The sequence below is a fragment of the Spea bombifrons genome, chromosome 5 (assembly GCF_027358695.1).
Source record: "Spea bombifrons isolate aSpeBom1 chromosome 5, aSpeBom1.2.pri, whole genome shotgun sequence".
Taxonomy (NCBI): Eukaryota; Metazoa; Chordata; class Amphibia; order Anura; family Pelobatidae; genus Spea; species Spea bombifrons.
This window is the reverse complement of record NC_071091.1, coordinates 82,248,220-82,275,969: the sequence shown is the minus strand read 5'-3', so window position 1 is coordinate 82,275,969 and position 27,750 is coordinate 82,248,220. Positions and strand designations below refer to the sequence as shown.

The 27,750-nt window shown below is 38.4% G+C and overlaps 1 protein-coding gene across 1 annotated transcript in view; it reads right to left on the bottom strand.

Moving 5' to 3' along the window:
• ASXL3 (ASXL transcriptional regulator 3) overlaps positions 1–24,179 on the bottom strand; it is a 55,786-nt gene extending 31,607 nt beyond the window's left edge. Inside the window, exons 1-6 of the mRNA XM_053467458.1 lie at positions 23,828–24,179; positions 12,746–12,828; positions 8,375–8,377; positions 3,730–3,838; positions 3,294–3,402; positions 1,239–1,354 (exon numbers count right to left, since the gene is read on the bottom strand). Coding sequence (XP_053323433.1) covers positions 1,239–1,354; positions 3,294–3,402; positions 3,730–3,838; positions 8,375–8,377; positions 12,746–12,828; positions 23,828–23,881 — 474 coding nt within the window. The 5' untranslated portion in view covers positions 23,882–24,179. The remainder of the gene's footprint in view (positions 1–1,238; positions 1,355–3,293; positions 3,403–3,729; positions 3,839–8,374; positions 8,378–12,745; positions 12,829–23,827) is intronic.
• Positions 24,180–27,750: the final 3,571 nt, after the last annotated feature.

Below are 27,750 nucleotides of genomic sequence, written 5' to 3'. Positions count from 1 at the left end.
CTAAGAATGTGTACTCGGACACACGCGAGGCAGACCACACAATGCCCTATTTATAACTTTAGGCTGACAACATTGTGAACAGTTCACTATTGGCACATAGAGCCTTAAAAGCAACAAACGCCACCCTTAAGATTGACTTGTCTTTTTTTTAACCAGCTGCAATTCCAATATGACATATTAACTTACATGTATTGTGAATAGAAGATCCATTTATTTCAATGTAATTACCATATTATGCTCTTTTGCCGCGGCAGTTAAAGTCTCGGATGATCAGAACCTCATTGGACTGCTGCGTTTACAAGTTTACTGAAATCGGCTGTTTAAATTGCTTAACTAAATCATTTCAAGTGCTTTAAGGCTGCAAAGCAGAATGTGCTTGGTATAAAGTATTTCTTAAACGGCAGCACAAAAACTCAATTTAAAGGGGAAGTCAGCTAAAAAGAAAATGTGTGTCTACTTGAGCAGAAAGTACAGTGCCGTTTATACAGCAATGTAATTTACAGTTATCTTATTTTGTTCCCAAAAAACTTCCTTTATCTGCAGACTTAGAGGCTGCGACTGTTGCCGGTCATGGGATATTTCGGGTGGCTCTACCTGCTCAAGCGCTGGACAGAGCTGATTCCTTTTGTTAATGCTAATAAAGTCAATTTCTTTATAAACTAGTTAGTGTTATTAAGACTGAGCCACTCTATTGTTTACCATAGGCAGTATGAATTGGAAGAGGGTGTTTGTCGGGCTAAGATAACATGCAAAAAGCCAATCTGTAAAAACTAGAACGGTTCTAAAACGAATACAGCCCCAGACATAGGAAAACTAATTTCTAATCTGTAACGCCAACCTCCTGGAAAACTTCTAAAACAAATCTTTTTAAAAACATGCCTACTCCACACCGCTGGATGAACAAAGCTATAATAATAATTAGTTTTTTTGGCTTTTTAGACTTTAACAGCAACACATTTATTAAGGGCAATTTTCAGATGCACAAACGTTAAAATGCTTCACATGGCATCTTTGGTTTTATTTAGGGTACCTTAAAAAAAAAGTATATCCCAGCTTCTTCAACAAAGTTGTGTTCATATTATAACACAATTTATACATACAATAGAATTGTATAAAGCACCATGTTACATGACACCTTTCCTTTAACAGGAATATGCATTTTATTTTTTTTTCAAAAAGTAAAGGAATCAGCATTTTTTCGTCCACAATATTAACTTCAGGGATTGCATTGATCCTACCTGCTTTAGCGCCTTTTTGGTGTGTTGCTGGAAGGAAGACACTAGCTTGCTCTGCACCGTGGTGTTTGTGAGTCCCGAGTCTCGGTTGGCTTCTTCAGTTGCTTGCTTTGGGCAAACTACACACAGAAAGTTAACAAAAAAAAAAAAAATTGTTACTTCAAATAGAACAAACAAAACAAAGGTTGTAATAATGAACAAGCAAATAGAGAACACCAAAAGAAGAATGTCTTTTATCATCAATAGCTACTGTATAATATCAGAATGAAAAAATAAATCACATTTTACGACAGCTGGCAGCTAACAAAAATCCTTTGAATATAAAGCTAGCGTAGCAAAGTCATTGTTATCACTCAATAAATACCATCAAGTTATACAATAATTGTAATGTTCAGTATAAATACTATTATCCACTATATATACAGTATCTCACAAAAGTGAGTACACCCCTCACATCTTTGTAAATATTTTGTTATATCTTTTCATGTGATAACACTGAAGAAATGACACTCTGCTACAATGTAAAGTAGTGAATGTACAGCCTGTATAACAGTGTAAATTTGCTGTCCCCTCAAAACAACTCAACACACAGCCATAAATGTCTAAACCTTGGCAACAGAAGTGAGTAGACCCCTAAGTGGAAATGTCCAAATTGGGCCCAAAGTGTCAAAAGAGCTTCACAGGCTGCCACTGGAGTCCTCTTCTACTCCTCCATGACCACATCACGGAGCTGGTGGATGTTAGAGACCTTGCGCCCCACAGACGCTCAATAGGGTTTAGGTCTGGAGACTTGCTTGGCCAGTCCATCACCTTTACCCTCAGCTTCTTTAGCAAGGCAGTGGTCATCTTGGAGGTGTGTTTGGGGTCGTTACGTTGGAATACTGCCCAGCGGCCAAGTCTCTGAAGGGAGGGGATCATGCTCTGCTTCAGTATGTCACAGTACATGTTGGCATTCATGGTTCCCTCAATGAACTGCAGCTCCCCAGTGCCGGCAGCACTCATGCAGGCCCAGACCGTGACACTCCCACCACCATGCTTGACTGTAGGCAAGACACACTTCTGCAGAAAATCATCACCTTCTTCTCAATAACGGGCCATGTGTCGGGAACAAACGTCTAAGCACTCGCGCTTATGCTCCTCTGTCAGCTGCTTAGGCACCCACCTGGCACCCACTTTACTGAACTTTCTTGAGTCAGGGCAGAGGCAGATCCAACACTCACACTCAGCTTTCCTGCAACCTCTTCAACTGTTATTCTTCTGTTTTTGTGAATCAGTTCCAGGATTTTTCTCCATTCCTCGTGCTCATGGCTGTAGCTGGACGTCTGGAGTGTTCTGCATCCATCACACCAGTACGGCCATTTTCAAACTTTTCACTCCACTCATAGACAACTATAATAAACTGCGAGGGCAGCCAGCTTGCCAGACAGAACTAGTCACATGGCACGCTAAGACACGACCATTACTACTCCCCCCGCCTTCACCGCTTCCAATGAAAATATAAAAGTGTGCAAACATTTTGAACGTCCCTCGTATGTATGTATGTGTGTAAGTATACAAGAAGCTGTTCTATTCCATCATGAGGTTAGCTTGATGTGCTCATCATCTGATGGTGTGGTCACTTTAGGGAATGCCTTTGGGTGAGAGTTATTTGTGTTCAGAGAACCTCTGCAGTGTGTGTTATATTGCCCTCTTAGAAATATTCAACTTAGCAATTTGGGAATGTTTTTTTTCAGCACACAGGAGAACAACTTGTTCTTGAACTGCTCCAATAAGCTTCTTTCATAGGATTCCAAAAAGTATTTCAACTGATGTCTTTCTTCAAAGGAGCGCTAGTATAAGCACTAGTAGAACAGCACCAATAGAAATAATATCAGGTGTCCATTGTTAAAAGATACATACAACTTATTAATATTTTTTTGTAAATAATCAAAGTGTGTGTGTGTGTGTGTGTGTGTGTGTAGGAATATAGTGTGTGTGTGTGTGTGTGTGTGTAGGAATATAGTGTGTGTGTGTGTGTGTGTGTGTGTGTGTGTGTGTGTGTGTGTAAAAAGCACCAACCTTCAGATTCCTCTCCGTTGCTGCTTCCCTCTGCCATTTCCAGCCCATCTAACTCAGACTCACAGCCTATTTCTAACGTCCCGTCTGTGGTACAAGTAGAATCTTCTTTCTGACAATAGGCAAAGTAAACATGATTACAAACATTTGAAATGTAAAAGAAGGAACAATACAGCTCTACTTCAAGGAGACCACATATATGTCTTAGGCATGGTTTGGTTGATGTTTCAAGATTTTTTAAGTATTCAAAATGAGCAGTGACATCATAAATGCACACAAAGCAGATGAGAGTCGTGTTAAATGGCATTTTAAATGGGGTGCAGTGCATTACACAATTTACACAAATAGTCAATATCTCTTAATATATCTGCTAGATGTAGTCCACCTATACATGATTATATACATACGTACTGATGAGAAAGAAAAGGGTCAAACTTACTTTAAGAGCATAGAGTCCGGACTTCCCCGGGATTTTGAGGAAGGTTCCGTCTCCCACCCGAGTGTTAGTATGAAGCATGGCATTTAGACACGCCAATGGAGAAGTGCCACTGCAATGTAACAAGAAACAAAAAGAACACATGAAGATGAGTGTAAAACACGTGAGCTCAAGTACCCCTTGCAAACCATGTCTCCTCCTTAAGCTTTCCCCCCCATTTCTTTATTCTGTTCATGCATTCTTTTAGTGAAATTCTTCAGAGCCTGAAAGCATCTACATTACAATAAGGATCTAGCTTCGGCAAACCAAATCAAATGCATCTGCTCTGTAGCCTTCAGGGGGAAAAAGGCTGTGCCCTCTAATTATGCTTTTCCATAAAGGCAAAACAAAAAAAAAATAAAAAAAAATGGTATGTATTATAAAGAGTAGTGTCCAAATAGTTAAGAAATAATAATAATAAAAAAAAAACCGGTACACAACCTAAACTGTGGTTTGAAAATGCTGCAGACAATGCGACTGATGCACATGAATGATCAGAGGAAGAAAAAAGGCAAGTTCAAGAGCAGCTGTATCCCGTAGGATGAAAGACAACAAAGGAATAGCACGCAAAGGCCCCGGAAGAGCAGATTTAAGTTACAAGTGGTTATGATTCTTCCTTGGGGGGAGATGGACTTCTCTCTGGAAAGTCAAAATTAAGTTGCTGTCAAATATAAGGGTTTAGCGCTGTGGGCTGAATTGTAAGAGAAGGAGGGCAGAAGAAGCATTTTAACCCAAGGCAAGGGAGGGTTTAAGGAACGTTAATCACGCCGTCATATCGGAACACCACAAACCCGGCATTTCGGCATCAATGAGAGCAGGACAATATATAAAGGTCGATCGCGATGAATGTTTTTGGAGCATCTGCAGCTCATACAATTTAAGTGAAGAATTACCAACAATAGCTTGTTTTGTTTTTCTTCTACAGCTGGGTTAACAACACAGGTGAGTTTCTGTTGTCATCACAGTAATTATTTTAAATGGAAATAATTATGTATTACGTGCTTGCTTTATTTTTTGCTTTCACAAAGGTATGCTTGGAGCATAATAAAAAGGAAGCAATTGGAGGCCTGAATGAGATCAACAGTCCATTATCCTAAAAGGGGCGAGTACGTACAGAATATTTCTAAGAATTACATCTAGCGTACAACAGAGTGCATTAGGCAATTACTATTCACCCACCTATTCAGTACCGAATCCTCCAATCTATTTTAGCCCACAAATAAATTATGCGTCTTTATTATTATTATTTTTCCTTAAGCCCCCAGTGAAACTTAAGGTTTCAATCGAATTTCTTTGGTAGCCGGAACTTCCCTTAATAAGTCATTATTTTGTGTAATTACTGTGCATTAAAAATAAGTGAACTGTGGCATATTCAAGAGCCCCAGCAGACATATGTTTAATTTAAAGGTGCTTGCTGCAGAAGTGACCCGGGAGGTTCCCAAGAATGTTCAAAGGCATCCAGTCTAGCCGTCATTTGGATAATATTTGTATTTTCGCTGAATACTGCATGCTTTTAGTTTGTTCAAGTGTCTGAATCGGTAAACTATTAGGCTTCACTTGGAACCTGTTTTCTGCTGCTTGTGCGCCGTAACAGATAATCAGTTATCACTTGTCTCTAACAATAGCGTGACAATAGTTACAAAGACACATTGATTCAAATGCCCAGGTACACAAAAGTTTATACAAACTATTTAACACACAAAGAACTTTTATCTATTTTTTTCTTCTTTTGCCAGAAGTCACAATGCAAAATCAAAGTAAGGAGAGGGGGAACTATGCTACTACGCTTCTGCCCCTTAAAAAACTTTTAAAGGAACCCCAGTGAGGCGGCTAACGTGTCATTAGGGTTAGGGATCAGTTCCACCATATAAGAACAATGCAAAAGATAAAAAGGGCTGAAAAAATGAAAAAAAAATCTTTAAAAAATGCTAATTCACCTATCCATAGTAAAATAAATAATAGTTAGAAACCTTTGCTGTCCACCAACCCAGATCCATTCAAATGAAATCAATTATGTTTTATTATTATTGAAGTCTCCTTAATAAGTCTTTATTTTGTGTAATTTCAATGTGCAGAAAAATGTGAACTGTGGCTCATATTCAAGAGCAACAGAAGACAAATATGTTTTTTTCCAAACATTACTAACTTCTTAAATGATCACGTTCCTCTCCTCTCTGCACTAAATGACTCCTGTTTTAAAAGACACGAATGTCTTTCTTTAACTTGCTGGGAAAATAATTCTCTATGAGTACTCTTCTGCGTAGAACATTCTCCAATCTGCTATGCTCTGCTTAGCCTGCCCATTTCTGACATCACAGACAGGCACTTGTCCTTGTGATTGGTTTCAGCAAAACAACAAAAACACAAGGGGCAGGACTCAGATGCTAAGCAGCCTCGGCAAGTTAAATTCCTTTCTAAAGCTGCATACAGCGGAATTACTACAGTTTTATGTATGATCACAAAGTCCTGGGGAGCTTCCTTTTTTAGTCTAGTGTCAACAGTACCCTCAACATCAAGTTTTTGATCTCATTTTATGACTGTGATTTTATTGTCTTAATTATGCGATTTTTCTGGTGATTATTCTATCCAGGAATATTCCCTTCTCACAGCCACTCATTAGTATTCCACAGCTAAGCTAAATATTACCAGCTGTTCATCTGAAAATAGAAGTATTAACATATGCATAACGTTAATGAAGCACAATGTATTATGCGTAAAACTCTACTACAAATGTCTTTTAACCTTCAACTGTCGATTATAGAATCACTGATAATCTAGGAACATACCATTAAGGTTTACCCCTTCCATATATTCAGGCTAAACTACATGGGAGATCTAAAGGGTAGCAGCTGTGTTTCTACAACAGCCACAGAATGCCCTGGCAATAGAACAGCATTTTCTTAGGATAGAAATATTCTAAAATAAAATAATGTACATCAATTACCCACTAAATCCATGGTTATAAACCCCGAAGAGCACTGAAGACACTGGATAGGAATAGGAACATATCCTTATTTTGTATAAATACACGTGTTTTTCTTTTATTGTTGTTGTAGGGGGTGTTTTGTTTTTTTTTAAATCTTTTTGTGCGTACATTCAGAGATCACATTGTTTATAAGTAGGCAAATGCCATTACAGTGCAATCGAACACATCCGCACTGCCTACATGTTTATGTACACTGCATACAGACAAGACTCCAATACAGAAATACGCTTCTGCCTCAAAAAAATGTTTAAAAAAAATATATATATTTTTAATATAGCAGCAGCCATTGAGGCTGCTAACATCATCAGGGTCAGGGGTCTATTGTTTTCTCACACAGTTCCATGATACGAAAACTAATATTAAAGAAATAAGCATAAAATTAAATAAAATAAAAAAACTTTGCGGCCCAGCAACCCAAATGTATTAAAAATTAAATGAATAAAAAAACTTGTGTAAGAAAGTGGTTTTTAGACCATCACAAGCCTAAAAAAACCTATGCATGTGACATTATTCTACTCTATTAGGGCGTTCCTAAACAAACTAGGATCCTTTTAGCAAAACAACAAAAATGTGTTATTTTCAATGTTTGCCCCTTTTTCCACATTTATGCTTAACAAAACTATGTGATATATAAAGTTTCAAACAACAGCTCAACTGTGTGGGTACACTAAATAGGAAAGAGGGAAATAGTTGGATGAAGACAACGCAGAACCATTGGTATTTTAAAGAAGTTAAAACTTCCTTCATCACACAGATAAAGAGCATTATTTTTTAATTGCCATTTTCAGCTTGTGGGTAACACACAGGAACGTATACTAAGAACGACTGCAAATATGTGACACAGCGAGTGAACAATTAAAATGTGGATTAGATTCACAGATATAGAATACCAAATACGTTTTCGTTTACATCTTAATATCTTGTAATGAAGCATGATTGAGTCAAAAAGCTTGTGGGCAGCTATGTTATATGACCTATATAATAACATTTATTATTGTATGAAATGAAATAATGAAAAATGAAACATCTAATAGAATCTTTACATCTTGTTGCCAAGTTAACAAAAAAATGTTAATTAACAGTATTCCACTTTCACTAATATCTGACAACTCGCGGCATTTACTGGCTTATATAAACCCCAGGGGGTTTGGTACACTGTGACGGTCCTTACACTGCAATGTAAACAATGAAGAAAAAAAGAAAAAGAAAATAATAAAAGGTACTCAAGAGGGTTTCACTATGAATAACATTAAATTTCATTTTGCTATTATTTTTATATATTTAATATCAAAATCTACCAGCACTGAAATCTTCAAGCTGCGGAGAATGATGTTATATACAGAGTGGAAAATATATCATCAGGTTCTGGTACCAGCGATACTCATTTACAATGGCCCTTAAGTGTCAAATACTTTACAATAAACAGACTTATTACAAATTGTTCCTCCTACACCACAAAATATAATATACATGATTAAAAGCCATTTGATCCATTACACTAAACCTACAAACCACATTTCTTCCAATACAGCTAATCTTTCAAGCTTCTCAATTTAATAAAGACATATACACGTAGTACTCTACGAGCATGTTACAGCAGAATAAGGTAATAATAGGACTTACTTTCTGGAAAGGCGCAGGATGAATGATCCAGTTGGTGCATTGGGGGAGAAGGAAAGAAATGAGAGAGAAGGGGTTAGCGCACATACACCATTCAATCATCCTTACAGAACGAATAACCCGGCTTCCTACAAATTGTAAGTAACAAAACTGTGAAGCCTATTTTTAGGGTGACAAAGACCACATCTGCCCAGTGAGTAAACGAATAATGACATGGTCTGCTGCGCTTAGCAGAGTGTACACACGCGCATGGAGGGCCGCCCCGGAACACCAGCGGGGCCCAAAACGGAATACAGTTAAAATAAATGATCTGCCTTTGCCAAGAGATCTATGCATTCTCTAGCTGTTAAAGCAGAATATATATTGTTTGGGGAAACAGTTTCATTCTACAGAGCAGGTGGTAGATAGATGGAAGAGCCTCCCAGCAGATAACAGTACGACAGACTCCATGTTTATGGGCAAATAGCTTTCAACCACGGAGTGCATCTATTAGGGATTTCTGGCAGGGAGACATGGACATAATGTTAAGTGAAGAAACAACCCAATAAATATGCACAGTCTGTGACTGGCTGCCTGGGATAATTCAATACTTAAAGATTGAATAAAAGCCTTTATATATAGGCCACGCATAAAGTGTAGAGTTATGCCTTCATTTAAATATAAAAGTTATCTGCAAAACGGATGGAAAGGTTATGGAGACTAATCTTACTGAATAATAGATTGACTTGATTGACAAACAGAAGACGAATGATGTCATTACAGAGCACTCAATGATGTGCAACACCAGATGCAACCACCAATCAGATCACAGAGGAGATATCTCATTAGTCTTTATTATTTTTTAATGTGTATATATATATATATTTATAATATTATACTATGTATAATATACATACTGTATATACAGCAGATAAATCATATTTACATTGTTCTTTATTCTTTTTATATAGATTTCACTCCTGTGGCATCAAGGTGATAATGCTGCATAAATGTGCATTTTCCCGAGTAAATAAAACCCTAATAAATGTCCATATGGCCAAAACAGCAACCTTGTGACTTACTGATAGTCACAGCAAAAGAAAAGATACTCGGCATATTGTGAGCTATTGTGAATCTCTCTCTCTTAACCATTACATGTGTTTATAGTAACGTGTCACTGCACAGCATGTGTTTCATTGTGACAACACACAAAGCAGCAACTAAACGCACAGATATCGTAATGTATTCACAAACCCGGGAAATTGCAGGAGGGGTGAAGATTTCAAACTGCTGATGTCATTATGAATTATACAAGGTCGTTCGTAGGAAAAGTTCACTTCCGAAAATACTCTTACGTATGTCTTACTGAACTACCGGTAGTTTGCCACAACAACTATTATCAGTGGCCTCTCTATGAAATGGTATTGGGGCACGTATTTAAATAATAGGTACAGCACTTTTTGAAGTAATCTTCTGACCAGCATAATTACCAGATTCGTAAAAAACAAAAATCCAAGACCCTCACTCCCGCTGGTAATATCTATAAAAATCTACGACACTACATCCAATACTATAAGGTAATACAGTTATCTTCCTTAAAATATAGCATATATACCGTTTGTTATTTACAGTCCCTGACATTCTTCTGATGACACGAAGTTTGCGAGGGACTATTATGGAACGCAGTATCCCATTCCAGAAACCAGCTAAATTGCTGGAATGCCTTTAGTGCATCCAGACACATCTACAAAGCATTCATGTTGTTGAAGTCTGGTCTTCCAGGGATCCATTACGTGCTTTAAAAGACTCATATCGTTACCATTGTTTCTTTATTCAGAAAATAAGTAACTTCGGAACAGTAATGGAAATGAAGATGTGTGACAGTTTATCTGAGACTGCTAGAATTAGACTGTTCCCTACATGCCAATATTGCAGTCTTTTTGCAACAGTGTAACATAGCAAGAATAGTGTTATTTTGGTATTTCTTTTTAACCTTGTTGTAAAAAAAAAAAAAAAAAAAAAAAACAACACTATGCCCAAAGCTCATTCACTCTAACTATTCTAGAATGCACTATTACATCCTTAAAAATGCTCCAAACGACCACTAGGACTTAATAACATGTCGTAGGGTTTTTGCACCAGCGACGGGGCTTCCCACAGGCGTTCAGGCTGTCTGTTGGCAACCCAGACCTGTCCTTGTCAGCAGGAGCCAGGATTGCCGACTCAAAGCTGACAAATGAAGAGTACAAAAACTTGGTGTGAGCAACGGCATGCTAACGGCGTATGAATGCCTAAACCTCCACTGGAAGATCATTCATACTGCTATCAGAAAGGCAAGCCTATGGAGCCTTACTTCATTGTGCGACCAGCTACAGCGAGAAAGAGGGAGAAACAAAGTTTCTTTAAAAAAAAAAAAAAAAAACAACAACAACAACAACAAAAAAAAAAACATAGTAATACAAGTTAAAAGTATTAAAAAAAACCCCTGCAAACTAATTATATGAATCCTACTGATGTCAACACCTCATGCTGCCACCGAGAAGAAATAAGTGGAGGAATAATCATCATAGCTGGGAACTTCCCAGGGTAGACTATCCAGAGCTCTAGGGGTGGCGGCTCTCCTGCCTGACTTGGAGGCCTGCTCTTCAATGTCCCTTCACTATTTTCGGGAAATTGTTAGAATGTTGATTACACAGAATAATAGCATTTATACAGAATAAATGTATACGAATTGTTTAAATAGTAGGCCATATATTTATTTGATGCTGTATCTCATCACAATTACATAAACCCATATAATATTGAAATATTTTTAGTAACCCTGAATTTTTACATTTCTGGATGGTACTGGAAGAAGAGAACAGCTTCTGGAGAACAAACCATACCTAGTGCTCCCTATTAATTATTTTGGATGAATTTCTAAATGCATTTAGAAATTAAATTTTTATTTATATATTTGTCACTGAATGTATATATTTATTCTAGAATATTTATTCATGCATTTTCACATGAAATTTTTTTATTTATTGAGGTTAAATATGAATAGATATTTATGGCTATTTACTGATACATGTATATGTATTCATTATCACATATTTATTATTTATCCACTTGAAGATAGCGCAGCACCGTGTTTTCTTTTCTTTTGGTACTGTAATGTTACTGGAAGACGGACCAACAAGCATGTTCAAGTCTAACTGTGCAAGAAAATTGTTAACAATCCTATGTATTATATCTGAGGAGTGAAATAACACTGGTCTGGTCAATTACTTGGAGCCATTGGAGCAAAGCAAAGCTGCTTCTGAATGGCAGTTTATGAAATGTAAAAGTAATGGAACATACTCCAAATTGAAAATACACATATCCATAAATGATTCTCACATCATACAACACACTGCAAAGCATCAACATGGGTCAAATGGAAGCCACGCATGAGAAGTCTGAAAAAGGGTTTTATTGCCTTTGGGCATTAATATAACGGATTCTTTTTTAGAACCTTTAACCTGGATGGAAACATCTGGCACAGAAGTACATGTGCAGTCACTAGACTAATAAGAGATCTATTAAAAGCAATAGTTCTGTGCAACATGCATAATGATGGTAACCTCATACTAGCGAAGCATGTTTTGTAGTTATTTGGTGACATTAATATTAGTTGGCACTGATCTGACCTGTGCAACAGTGCATTGTGGGTAATATTACATATTTATTCAGGGCTGAAGATCCATAAATTGAAAAAGGCAGAGATCCATGTCTAATTGCTTTACTAACCGTAAAGTCTTTCAAAGACATGCAGAACATACCTGTAAGCATGGTCTTAACAAGCTGCGATGTTAGCACTTCTAGATATCATGAGATATACAGACTATAAACACTTACTTAGGGTACAACACAAAGAGACAAATTGGTCCCTTAAGCTAACACCTCCAAAACTTTGGCTGATATAAGTTGTACTTTTGAGAGGGCATCTAGACTAAATTATCTAGACATCTCTCTTCAAATAAAGTGGGGGGCCATCCATTCTAGTTTCTATTATATAAGAACCCCTACACCACCTGTGTTATGGAATATGTAGGCAACATCTGAGAGCAACAGTGAATCAGGTGACCCTACTGCAATGTTCATTGACACTTAGATCTCTCCTATTTCTTTATGTAGTTACTTAGTCATGATTATTATTTACTAAGCGATGTTCAGAAAAAAGAATGAATGTGAACAATTAATACATTCACCCCTACATGCTACCGGGGTGCTGGACCTCCGGCGTGATGTACATGGCTACAGAGAAGAGTCATGCAGTGCATGTTCTGATTCTTTTGATCATATCAAGATTCATTGAGACTCTCAAACAATGGCAGTTTGATATAAGGGATAAAATAGGAAGTTTATACACACCTGGTTTCTTTTAACCCTTCTTTCTGGATGACTTCCAAAATCTGTTTTGCAGTCATAGGCGAGTTGGGATGTTTTTCTAAAGCCTGGAGGGTAGGAAAGAAAATTATTAGTCTAAACTCATGAAATCCATTGTGACTTCCCCATAATATGCATGTGCCCTTGTACGTATATACATAAAAACATATATAATATAATATAAGAGATGGAAAGAGATGGAGAGACTTTTTGTATCTGTGTATCTCCATCAACGAATGCCATAACTTAATGTTAGAAGCCATGGCCAACTTTGGATGCGCTCAGCCCCATGCAACAATGTATATATGGAACAAAATACATCACAGTAAATTGTTAGTATTGTAATTACATGTGTTCTTTTAGCACAGTAAAATAGATAAAAAAGGGTCCAATCCATGGTTGATACTGGTGTCATTCAACAGAATATTATTTTATAACCTCCTGTGCGATTTTTTTTTTTAGCTATGCTTAAACTCACACCTTCAATTTCTGTGCTAGTAACATGTGTGAATATACGTGCAGCGAGCCGGCCACCGCTGGGCACTTTACTTTCATCAAGTTATCAATCAAGTACAGTAGAACATTAGACACTGGGTCGTTCTAAACAATACTATGCATATAATGTACTTCCAGATAACCAATATAAAAAGTGGCACAGTGTAATTGGGATTTATTCACTAAACTGTGAGTTCAGGACCAGAAAACACTTCTCTCTGCCTTCACTATGCATTTTGAAGGGATGAACCTCAATTTATCATAGATGCGTTCACAAGAAGTAGAATCAGGGCACGTTCTTCCATATGCTCCACACATGTACAAGTCTCTGCTCATTGCAAATGGCGTCCACATGTTCCTATGTTTCTACATGTTCATACCATAATTTCTCTTATGTAACCTCCTGCAGATAATTTAATCAGGGGATGTTGATCAGACAGTGGTGTCAATGTGACCTTATGTTCTAAGTCACACCATGTGTATCCAGGGTACATGTCCATACGTCCGATCTATATTTTTTGTACAAAAGAGTAGTGAAAAATAAAGATAAACTAATAAGGTAGCCCCAAATTCTCAACTGCCCCCTTTGTCTGCCCTAAAAATTACGTTTTCCTTTGCCCCTGTGCTGAAGAATATCGGGCAGCGTTTTCACATGAAACTCTTGATCCTGTTGAGTTGGAGAATGTCTGACGTATAACGAGAGGCTATGTGTTTGGGCATTCAAACAGTGCAGGTGTACACGGGAGATCGCCTTGACAATGCAGAAACTATTCTAAGTTGTTTGGGCTATATTTAAAAGGCTCAAATAGCATGCCCTGTAGTAAGCATTCAGCTTAGAATTTGGCCTGATCAAGATGAACCGTCAGCAATACACAGATGTTTACCACTCCGTTTCCCCGTTGACGGTTTAGTCCTATGACATTATTTCCCAGCTCCTGTAAGCAAATCTACATTCATTACAATACCGACAGGCACAGGAAGACTATAACAAGAAAACCAAAGCAAATTCTGTAATGAATTGTGTTATTTCAGCCAAATGGGTGTCAAATAATAAAACTCTCTGTGTACACACAGCAATCCGAGTTCGATTACAAGAGAGAATACAAACTAATCTAGCAGATGTATGAATACTAGACTATGTTGAAGAATGCATTTTGGGTAATGTTTTCTGAGAGCATCAATTTACATTCTCCTCTGATCCGAAAAAAAAAGAACCAAAGTAGTCAATGGCTTACTATCTTATAGTAATACTTAAAGGTAAATGAAAAGCCTGGCAGGCTATTGTCAAGTGTTATGTGAGATGAACTGCACATTTTTAGCAATTTCCCCCTTTACTTAGGTTTAGGAAACAAATAAAGATGCAACAGATGCATTTAATGTAAGTGACATCCAACATGTAGCCACAAGCCTTTGGTTTTGACTGACAAATAATTGAGACACAAGTAGCACAAATGCTAGAAAAATGAAAAGCTCATCCTGGATATTTACATTTTGCGATTTCTCTTTTTTTTGTGCTATAATTTGACCAATAACACAACAAATCAATTCCTCGATACCAGGAAGTCATGTTACATCATTTATTTGAGGCTGGCAGATGGTGTAAGTGCGTAGTCAGATGTCCCATCCATGAAACCAAACAGAGAATGATTGCCAATGGTCTACCCGGGAATTAACAGGCTGAGACATCCACTCTGGAACTTTAAGTATAGGAAGAGTTATCTCCTGTGACAGTGTCCTAAAGACATACAACTGAGACTTCCACGCATACTCTTACATACACTGCGCTTACCACTTACAAGATCGCTGGCATATCCAGGTCACGGCATACAGCGCTCTCTGTATATTAACACACGATGCTGGAGATACATCCATCACAATTACATGAACAACCACCCAATACCAGATTTCAATGGAAACAAAGATACAAAAACAGAGATATATTGGCCCAGATTTATTAGATATACAATCTTTTTCCGTCTACAAATTATTTGTGAGAGATTGACACCAATCACACTGCTTTGCTTTTCGATTCAACAAGCAAATAAGAGGATTACATCTATCAAAGGTAGGACACAACAGAGATTTCTTATATGCTTCATAGCAAGTACAGAAAAGATGTTTTTCTTATACGAGCAAGTGTGCCCAGAAAACCTCTTCGATGGCGTTTCAAGCAAGCGCTAGCATGCTAATATGATATAAAGCAGAACACGTACTCTTACGTAGTTTCACGATGTATTACGCTTTCAGTATATAAAGGCAAGAAACATAACAAGTTAGGCCTTGCTCATTATGCACCAACGCTTGTTGATTACCTTCAACACTACACCATGGCTTTTGGTCCTCAATATTAAAGGGACACTCCAGGGTCCCAGGCAGCCCTTTAAACAAAGAACGCTACCTGCCTCGTCCATAGTCTGACAAAAATTCAAAAGCAGCACTTATCCAGACCCCCCCCCCCACTAGAGCAGACTGGTGATAAGTATACCATATACTAGACGGTGTGTTTGTTCAAACAAATCTCCTGCATGGCAAATTGTGGCTATAATGCACCACATAAATTTAAAGGGACCCCGCTGCTATCACATGCTTTACAGTACATAGATGGCTGGAGTGTTCCTTTAAATATTGCAGGTTATTTACTTTTCTTCATGGAAACTGCTTTTCCTTGAGCCACTAACTTTGTTTGAGTGATACTCATATCCTGAGCTGCGCTTTTATGGTTTTAGACATCATTAATCACAGAACCCATGTGCACTATTTATGCAGCTTTAATGTCCTTTTAAGATTTTTGCAAGAATTTAGATGGCAGGTTTGCCAGTATACCACTTGCTTGGGTGCAGCTCTTTTTTTTTTTTTTAAACAAATATAACATGACTGACAAATTCAAAATTGTGAATTCACGCTTGGGGCAACCGTCTGCAATGTAAATAATATCACAGCATTACAGAATTTAATTATAATACAAGTTGTATTTTTTGTTCTAGCCACAGGGTAGCAGATGCTACCTCCTTATATTAAGTATGCAACAAAGATGTGAGGGGGGGGTACAATTAAAAGTTGAAGGCAGGGACCAAAATACTGCTGTGTATCTGCACACTATGGGGTATTAGTGAAGAAATAAACCTGGAAGAGGCAAAGATCATTGGTATTCTAAACCGGTATGAGATCAGTATATAAAGACTTACCAATAAAAATCATCGTAATTCATTTTGGAACAACCCAAACAATCTTACCACTCAGGGTTGGACGAAAAGCTAGCGGGGTAGAAAGACTCAGTGGGGATTTGACTATTTAATTTATTGATTAATATAGCATTATCATACTCTGCAAAACCGTGTAATACAATTAATGTGTACAGTGTCACAAAGAGACAAACTAATACATCAGGTAAAGGGGGCCATAGCTTTGTTTTAAGTGGGTGAATAGTATGTGTGTGTGATTTATGTGCAAAGCGTATCCTTTCTTGGTATCCATTCTTCCAGGTGATGTGGATTGTTTATCAGTCAGCAGTTCTGAGACTATACTCCATAGCTCCCATCACTGCAAAAAATGTACTGCAAAAATGCCATTTATTTCCTTAAAAATATCACACAAAACAGGCCCTTACATGTACATGATTGGTAGAAAAGTGACATGGTACATTAGCAAAGTTTCAAGCTCTTGTTATAGTTGAAGGCTCAGTTGGCATATACCAGTAATACTGAATGTGTTCGTTGCTTTTACATACATACAGAGCTCAAGGAATAATCATTGATGGTATGTATATACATAGACATGTATATCTAAAAAAAAAATAAAAAAAATAGAGAGCTCAAAATATCAACTCCAGAGCGATGCCACGAGTATGTTTACGTAAACCTTAGAAAGTAAGGTGGGCCAGATTAACTAAGAGGCGACAGGCGGGGAATCCAGGCCCGGAGTTCCCACTCTCCTTAATTTAAAGACAAGCACTAATTAACGGCAGCAGTCTTTAAATGCTCAGCTAACACAGCAGCAGAGAGGTCATTCTGCGGTGTACAGGGATGAGGAAGCAACCCCTCAGAGAACCTTAGGTAATTCAGGCTGCCCCTAAATATATTCTTCTTTTGTTTTTGTCTACTGTTCGGGTAAGCATGGATTTTCCTCTTTGTTTTGTTATTTTGTTCTACTTCTAAAAATTCCAGTAGGAGTAAGACGTTTGGTTAGTATTAAACAATGTGTGTAATACTGATCCAGTCTGAAACTAAAAGTACTTTTTGTCGCTATCCATATACACACATGACGTATGTTTCAGAAAGTGGGTCTCTGGACCACTTATGTGACTGCTCACTAAAAGCTATCACAGTAAAGCATCGGCTCTCTTTATAACAGCAGCTGTGCACCAAAAGTAACTTTTATAAGTACTAAATTACTATACACTAAAATGCTTGAGCCCGTCACGTTCTGTGTCCTTCCGGGCCAAAACATTAAGCCTAAAAATATGAACGCGATGATTTCGTAACATTATTATGTTGATGAGAAAAAAAAAAAACAGCCATTTACACTGTCAAACTTTTTTTGCATTAGAGTTGCTATTTTTTTGTAACTTACAAACTTGAAGGAATTTGAAGTCTCTTTTCTAACGTATGGGACCTCACCTAAGCTCTCTCCAGAGAAATGTATGCATTTCCATGCTTAAAACTTTAAGTATAATGAATTCTAGTGATTTTATTAATATATACACCTTTTCTAACAAAATTAAGGTTGCTGGTAAACTATAGTATAAGACAGGCCTGGCAATAGTCCATAAACTGGCAATACTGGCATGTCCTTTGTTCTTCAGTTAACATGATAGTTAACGCAATGTGTCAGTCAGTAACGTCATAGTATCTTGACAGGGTTCTACCAAATTAAATAACTACAAAAGCCTTTTTTTGATTGACGTGTGTGGTACCCATTAAGAAATGAGGAAACGTTTTCTGAAGATACACGTGGAGAACGTATATAATACAGAAATAATACACTTCCAAGCCAGCTACAGGAACTTGTTCTACAAAAATCCATAAAGGCTTCCAGCAACAAACATTCCAAGCTTTCTTGTGGAATATGCGAGTGTCAGAGATATAGAAGGGTAACGTTGTAAAAACATCAAAACTACACAGCCATGTGTGTGTAATATACACATACGCACAAACACACACTTGTTTCCTTTTTTCAACACTGAACCTCTCAAATATGTCTCTAACAGCTACCAGGTGCTTTCCCGCCAAAAGCTATACCCATGTTTCTGCTATCTTTATTTACTGTATGGGATGGGTTACATCAAAATGAATTTTTGATTTTTTTTTTTTTTTTAAACACTCTTTTTAAAAATCAGATTGAGAGAAAATGCACTCTTGAGAGAAAATATTCTCCTGTTTATATTTTACGTTTTGCAGTATTACGGGTAAGTGGCTATGAAACCTAAGTAAGTATCAATTGCACATTTCCAGAATCATGAAACTAAAAAATATATATATATATATATTATATACATACATACATACACACACAAACTTTCATGTGATGAGAACACAAATTGTGCCTGTAGGAGCCGGATTAAAGTATATTCATATTCTGCATTATATAAAAAAAAAACAATATTAGAATCACAGAAGTCAAGATTTACTGCAATAAAATTTACAGTAATTCCAGTCATCGTGATATTTTTATATTTTACATGCTGCCAGAATATTGTACGCAACACGAAATGCTCACATGTTATGTATACAGAACATGTATGACTGTCCTGACCCAGATTCAAAGAACTGTATATTACATGGGAACCCGTGAATTTATCACAAGGAAGGCTTTACTTCTGTTACTACTGTCCACAATGGTCATTAATGTAAGAACCAGGTTAAATCCTCTGAGTGATAAAACAATCTAACGAAAGAGAAAATCAATTCTAAAAGCAATGGCATTAGTGGATAATATTCTATACATCATAGTGCAGGACAAAACAATTGTCCTCTTTGAGTGATAGAATAATCTAACGAAAGAGAAAATCGATTCTAAAAGAATTGGCGCCAATGGATAATATTCTGTACATTATAGTGCAAGACGAGACAATTGCCGTAGGAACCACTGATGCGTTCATGGCTTGCTCAACTTTACCTCTTTTGCACAAAAATTGATCTTTATAAAAGGAATCCTCAATATTTCATAAGTCCCCATATGAATGTGTGCATATAACATAGATATATACATTAGTACAGAAAAGCAACCATGTGAATCAGATTGAGCCAACTGTTGTAGCAGACGAGCCCACTCTGCAGTAATTACCCGTGTCACACACAATAAAAATGGGAAAACCCAATTATGAAAAGGCTTAGAACGTGTAAGGTCCTTTGTTTTTTTTTGTTTTTTTAATACTTGAAAATAATTCAGGCACAGCCACAAAAAAACAATTACGCTAATGATTCTGCACGATGAGATATAACTGTTTAGGTTTATTTGTAAAAAATGAAAATAACCGCATAACATCAAACTCTAGGTAAAAAGATACCAACATATCTCCACCACATAAGCACGTACACAAAACATAAAATAGCCCTTCAACAAGCAGGAGCAATGTAATCATTGACTCAACGGGGCTGTATATAATTAACTAGACAAGTTTTAGCCAGTTACAGTACTAGTTTTATAGGGCTTCATGTTGGCCCTAAAGACTAACTGGAATAAGTTTTGAGAATCTTCTGTCAAAAGATGAGGTTGCATAAACGTCCAAGACCTCCGAAGTGTCTTCATATACAAGAGACCTCTGAATTCTCGAAAGCTTATAAAGCTTTACAATAGTTTTTTTCATGCTGACCCACATCAAAAGTTATTAATTTTCAACTAAAGACTCTTTCTTGGTCTATTATGGCAATACCCATTTTTCTTCATAAGAAAATGCAATCTATGTCATTCAAACTGTCACTGAGTTGTGTTAAAACGACAGAAAAACAAATAGAGAACTAAAAAAAACAACTCTGCAGCCTGATACAATGGCCAGCTGAAGAAACATGCTATATAGAACTGAAGTTAAATGGAATTATTCACTACTGTGTAAATAAACTACAAAGCTGAAGTTTTAGAGGATTTAAAGTAACTGCAGCAATATCTGGGGATATTTTTCTTTTTAATTGATCTTTCCAGGTTGGAAAATTTGTTTTTTTACTTTGAAGGTAAGGGGTGGTCCCACAGAATATTGAGTTAATTTTTTTTACTTCATGAGCCTAAGTAAAAAAAAAAAAATAACTCAATATTCTGTGGGACCACCCTTTACCTTCAAAATAGCTCCAATTCTTCTAGACTTAGTTTTTTTAATTTTGTTTTTATATATTTTTTTAGAAACCCAGGAGGTAGGTTTGTTGCAAACATCTTGGAGAATGAACCACAGTTCTTCTGTGGATTTACGCACCCGTTGGTTGCATCTCTCTTTTCATGTAATCCCAGACAGACTCTCCATGATGTTGAGATCAGGGCTGTATGGGGACTAAACCATCACTTCAAGAAACACTTGATGTTCTTTACACTGAAGATAGTTCTTAATGACTTTGGCTGTATGTTCGGGTTTCTTGTCATGCTGCAGGATACATTTGGGGCCGATCAGATGCCTCCTTGATTGTAATGCATGATGGATAAGTATCTACCTGTTTTTCTCAGCAGAAAATTCTGACCAAATCCACGCCTTCATTTGCAGAAATGCAGCCTCACACTTGCAAAGAGCCTCCACTATACTTCTCTGTTGCCTGCAAACACTCATTCTTGTATCACACTTCAGCAAACTGGCGAAGTCTTCCGTGAAGACCACTTCTGACCAGACTTCACCAGACAGTAGATGGGTGTACTTGGGTTCCACTGTTTCCTTGGCGACACACCGAGTTTCCTTGGTGACCACTGTCTACAGTCCTCAAGATTGTCCATTTCTTTTAGTTTTCAAAAGAGTTTGGACAGAACATCTGGAAACCCCTGTCTGGCTGGGAGAGCCCTCGCTGATGCAGTATAACTACCCTGTGTCTTGTTGCTGTGCTCAGTCTTGCCATGGCCTTTTGATATTAAATGGTCTTCAGCAACCTCACCTTGCTGGTGAGTTTGGCTGTTTCTGATCCAGTTTTATTCATGATTATGCTTCAACCTACATATTAAATTGATTATCATTAGCACCTGTTTGGTATAATTGTGTAATCGTACACCTAACGATATGCCTACAAAATCCCTGACTTTGTGAAAGTGTATGTAGAAAAATTGATGCTGTTTTGAAGGTAAAGGGTGGTCACTTAAAATACTGATTTAGACTGCTCTGTTCACTCACTCTGCATTTTGTTGAACGATAAAAATAAACTATTAACGTGTCTACTTTTGAAAGCATTCTTACTTTACAGCATTTTCCCTTCCTTCTCAAACTGTCGCACAGTATGAAATGTGATGCAAACCTAATCATGACCTTGCCTGAAAAAAACACCAGTGAAGTATTGTGGCGGCGGCATCAGGCTGTGGGGATACATCTCAACATTAGAGGCTGACCGGAGAGGGGATGAAGCAAATTTCCTGCAAAAATAACCTACTTCACTTTGACAAAAATGTATTGATGTAAATTCAGTTTAGCAGGACAACTATCCCAAGAACAAGATCTAACATTAGGGAAGCCTTAGGAACAAACAGCTGAATGTCCTAGAGTAGACTACTCTAGTCCTGATATCAATACCACTGTTTATGGCACTGTTTAAAAATCCAATTTTCCAGATCATTCCCACAACATGTGTAAAGCTGGACCACCTATAACCCCAAAAAGCAGTTATTGCAGTGAAAGGTGGCTCTACACAACGTAAATGTTCAATTCGAGGTTTTCTTCATGTAATTCTACCATAGTAAAACTAACGATACCTTTGAGGTTCTATATAAAGTTTTTTTTTTTTTTTTATTAGTAATATGTGCTAGATTGTAAGCTTGCCAGCAGGGCCTTCTGTACCTAATGTTTGTCTTAAGCTGTCAGTGTATGTACTGTACGAAGCACTGAGTAACTTGTTGGCGCTACAGAAGAGATAATGAGACAATTGGTAGAAACTATTGGAATACTATTACAAGGTACTTATACATATATGCATGCAAGATATTATATCCCAATACTGCATGTACACATCACATACCTTACTTTGGCATGCAGCTGTAGCTTTATGAAACTGTTATAAGTAAGGCTCCCAATCCTTGAAATATAGAAAGTTCTCTTAGTCTCGAATGGGCTGCCTCATGGCCGCAGTTATTGGGAATAATATTCAATAATATTTTAAGTAGTCAAACTCCAACACTATCCCCTTACGATATAGGGAGCCTGGAAGTGTTCATTTGCCCTGGGCCCAGCAGAACTATTTTTTTCCCCCTTGTCACTAGAGACGGCTGACATAATTTAGTAGATTGCCCAGGGGCCTACTCTGGGACAATGTTTAAACGTGAGTGTGCTAACTTCTTTACTCACACACGCCTGTTTGCTCTCAGATCGTATGCGTTATCACAATCCGTAGATACTATTGTATATAATACCATAGTGTCCAAGCATTTATTAACCAAGTGTTATCTCACACAATAAAAAAAAAAAAAAAGTACAGTCAAGGAGAGTAGTTTAAGAATGTTTTTTCCTCCAGGAGCAAACATGTTTCCTATGTGTCTCTAAAGAGTTATAGCGGATTAGAGAAAGTTTACGGCTGTGGGGTCAAAAGTTTTTCTGCATAAAACACACAAAACTCAATGACAAAAAACAAATTATGATAGAGGCAGCAGGATAGATTGTTTCAGAACCACCTGCCTAAAGGACCCTCGTCATTTTATAAGACTACATAGGGTTGTGTGTGAGTGATGTATATCGGCAAAATCCTTTACATGTGAAACATGTAAAGGTCCTGATGTACACATAATGCTTTGGTTGTAATAGAAGAAAGCTAAATAGCTATCCCATCCGTCTATTTATCTTACGTAATAAAAACATAACACGTAGAACAATGCATTAGCATTATATAGCACTATACGTTACTCATATATAAGGAATAGACATGTAATATGTATACTGATAGATTATATTCATTCGTCACCATGCTTCCCTGTAAATAACACGCAAAATGCATTCAGTTTTACAGTATTCATGCAGAAAAACGATGTAAATAACCTAATTTGTGTATTCAGAGTCCACAGAAAGCGTACACGCGACACCGATGCGGAGCTACATGTATAAAGCACATAAATGTAAACAGTCCTGTGCGGGGCATGTGTGCAAGCAGCACTATAACAGCCATGCACACATGTGTGTGCTACATGCATCTTACACAAGGGCATGAAACACACACATGTATGCAGCTTTTGGTAACTAAACGTGGCACACATGAAATGTTTGCTTTATACATTAAGAATGAAAAGTGTAAACGATATAACGGAGAGAGAGGATATGTGTGAGAGGTGGCCCCGCATCATGCATGTGAGCGCATCTCTGCATACATGTCCCCGTTAGTGCACATATGATGTGTTCACACACAGCCATAAACTCCCATGACAACAAAGCCGAGTATCCGGCCGTGCAGTGGGGGGTGGGAAGGCACCTACCAGGCGGGCAGCCTCGGCCCAGGTGCGGTCCTTCTTCTTCCTCTTGTCTTTCATGTTTGCATTTCATTGATGGTTTTTATGACGTGGGGGTTCCACGGGTATTCGGAGCTTCGAACGGAGACAATGGCTCGGCGTGACAAGAGAACGGCCGCTGCACCCCGCCTCCCTCAGCAGTAGCAGCGAAGGAAGCCGCGGCACTCAGCAGCTGACAGCTCTGGGATGCTCCCGTTCCCCCTCACAACAATACACAGTGACGTCACGCCGAATGGCGACCCGCTGCTCTCGCGAGGGAAACAGCGGCGGCAGCGGCGGCGGCCAAAGCTCGCGAGCTCTCCCAGAGCAGCGCTCGGAATTCCAGTGAGCGCCGGGGTTTCCCTGCGCAGATCCCCACCCCCTCCAGCCAGCTCCTTCCTCTCCCCTCCCCTGTCAGGAAAAAACGGACTCCTGGGGAGAGTGTGTGAAGTCACAGGGAATGGCCTCAGGAGTGGCGAGCGGGACGGGCTGCCCTCCCTGGGCTCTGTCTAAAATAATAGCCGTGACATGCTCAGGTAAAAAGGGCCATTTGATGAATTGCGAGCCGAGGTAGGCGGCGTGGGCCATGTATATGGAATATGTTTAATACTACAGTGTAGCTCGGTGGAGCCGGGCCCTCCTTGCCTTCTGTTTCAGTCCTAATTGTGATGCACTACTTGTGCTGTTTACCTGTTGTACAGCGCTGCTGAATAAGATAGCGCTATATAAATAATACTATATGCACACTTCGTTGGTCCGTATGTGAAGAATTCTCCCTTAAGCAGAGGTAACTGCGAATAACTGGCTACTCACAGGCATGGGTTTCACCAACTATTTTTTTTTATTATGTATTCTTTTTTAATAAATTATGCTTTTTTGAGATAAATTTACACTTGCTTTTATTACCAGGGTAAAAGCAGCAGGGTTTCCATCTTAGTGTGTTGTCTGTTAGGGTGACCCGGATGATTACCATTTATCACTAGCCTCTGTTTACAGGCCTTTGTTTACAGGCTGAAGATAGGTGTCAGACATGCAGGGTCGCATTCACAAGAGCTGGCCATCCAGAGGCCAATGGTGGACACAAGACATTAGGCTTACATGTGCACTTTGGATATGGGAACTTCATTGCTGTACCAAGCAAAGGCCCTGAAAGTGATAGCATAGTTGATCACATACAGGCATTTGATGCTTTGCACAAAGCCCAGTGCTTATTTATTAAACGTGTTTTACTTATTGGAATACAATGTGATGACATCAATAAAATAGCCCACAAAAAACATGCTAGTCGGTGACTTTCCTGCTTTAACATACAGTAGTGAGATGAAAAGGGTGAAGGAACATATCAGGGATGAAGAGAATGAATATTAAACCACGGTAATACTTGGTAGATGTATTATGCACAAATGCTGTTAGCTTGTCCATGACCATATTATCTATAATTTTCTAGCAGACTCTAATGTTCACAGTAGGATCTACTGGTAGCAAGGACCCCATCATCATTTGCCTGGCAGCCAAGCACAACTCCACCATGAATGTGTTTTCAGTGATCTGAAGGCGATCACGGGGCTTTGATAAAAGAAAAGTCCGGGGACATGGAGTGGAAAATTTGCCAGGCAATATGAATAACCTGGGAACCGGCAACGCTTGGCATACCACATAAGGATAATGGCTGTTAGCAAATTTTGTTTCAGCTTCCAATGAGCAAGCTACCTACCATTTCATGTGTAAAAACGAGTCCCCAGGCCTGGGGTCTTTTTAGGTTGTTCGTATTTTATCACCCTGGCCACCTCCAAAGCAGGGGCACTCCGTACACCTATTTGCTCAACTTGCAGAGTAGGGAGTGAAAGAGAGCAATAAATGTAATATATTACTTTCAAGGGCCTTGCTCCGTGATACATGCAATTGCGTCATATCGTCTCCTTAGTAACTTAATCATTAGCTTCCTGAGCTGGAGTCTTCCACATGTTAATTTATCAAAAACGAGGGGAAACTTTATTATGTCTAACATGACTAAGTTATGCTCAAGGAAAAAGCATTTTGCTCCTTGCTGTACTTCTTATAGAAGATGGCCAAGCTGACCATATGGCCCTGAACTACCACCCAATGGGCTGACCACAGGACCAAGGGAGGAAGTTCCAAATTCATATTTTCTGTAAAATATTGAGAGACTTCTTGTTATCTCAGTCACCTACTTGGGATAATAATAAGTATGAAGTCACCAGGTCCTAGATTTTGAAAAAGTAGGTAATGAAGAGAGCAAGATAAATGGTGGCATGACACAACTTGACGATCAGGTTAATACCTTATCCTTGAACCACATATGTTCAGATCATTTGCCTCAGTAAGTGCCTGGCAGTCCACCCCCCTCACAACCAGAGCTCTAATTCAATCACATGTTATTTAAACACTTCTGTAAGGTGCTTGGTTGTTTGGCTACCTTAGCTACAAATCGGCATTTTATCTGCTAATAGTGCTTAGCCTGCCACCTGTTCATGCTTTCACTCTGCTTCCTGTGTGGCTCTCTGGTGTTACAGCTTGCACTCCTTCTCTTGCCCCTGGCTGTATCGGTGACTTGGCTTCTAATACTATAACCTTGTGGGTACTTGTGACCACAAAGTATGAATGTGGGTAAAGGAGACAAGTTGACAATTTGGTACATCCATCATGATATACGCAGATTTTAAAGGAGTAGATCCAGGTCTGAGTGTGGTGTCAGGTGGAAAATTTTCTCTGTAAAATCCACCCTAAAAGCTCAATGCATATCTAATCTTGGTTTCTTTTTAAGGGCTCCGTGATGTGGTTCTAGGTGTTTTCTCCCAAAAATAGTGGGAGAGGTCCAGAAAACACTGAATTTAGGTAGTTGAGGACCTTAAGGTCAGAATACCTGCTCTTGGCCAACCGTTGTTCCTTCACGTAATATTAATGTAGAATCACATAATATGTCTTGGCCTTGGTGGACATAGTGCTCTATACACCTTGTATAGAAGCAAAAATTATGATGCTACCTCTGGTAACAGCTGCTGGGAGGGAATGATGCCTGTGAAGGTGAATTTTTAGGTTTTATGTTTCAACGTCATGTTGATTCTGTGAGCTTTCAGGGCTTCTTCCAACTTTTACAGCCTGGTCAATACATATGCCTGTTATAGATAAAGAGATGCTCCAGTGGGACAGCAAACTACCGTAGTTGAAAGCTCCAGCAGGGACCACCCCTCCACATGGGAATACATATAGGAAAAACTCTGGCAGAATTAAGGGGGTCAGAGATTTTGGCCAAGCTTAACCCAGCAGGCTAGGGAAGCCCGGTGTCAGGATCTCTCAGGAATATAAAAGAGCTCATCCCCTCTGATGTACTTTGCAACACCACTCTCCATGTTGGTAAGAGCTCTATGACCCAGGGACAGTAGAGATAAGGGGTACAGAGGGAGATACATTGGTTTGTATTCAATACCATTCCACATCACACGTGTGGATTTAGACACCAACACCCACCATGATATTTATGCCCCGCATGTCTGAGGCACTTTGTGACAATAATAGGGGTTATTTTTTGGGTTAATACTCAGAGCAGCTCATAAAGTGCACCCACCTAGCACTATGTGTTTTAATGCCACACATTTGGCCTATTGATAAGGATATCAAAACGCCTTTGTGTGTTAAATGTATCCCCTTGAAGCACAGTCATCAGATGTCAATCCAGCTAAGCTTCTGTGGGATAAAATGGAATGTTCTATAGAAAGATCAAAGACCAAATAATGACATAACCTTGGGATGAAATCTACTCAACATAGGATGGCATGTTGACACCTACAGTCTATGTCCTGCCGTAGTAAGATTGTTTTGACAGCAAATTGACATTTGGAAGTTATTCCTGTCTTTGCAAACCCAGTGTATTTTAAGATGTAGAAAGAGGT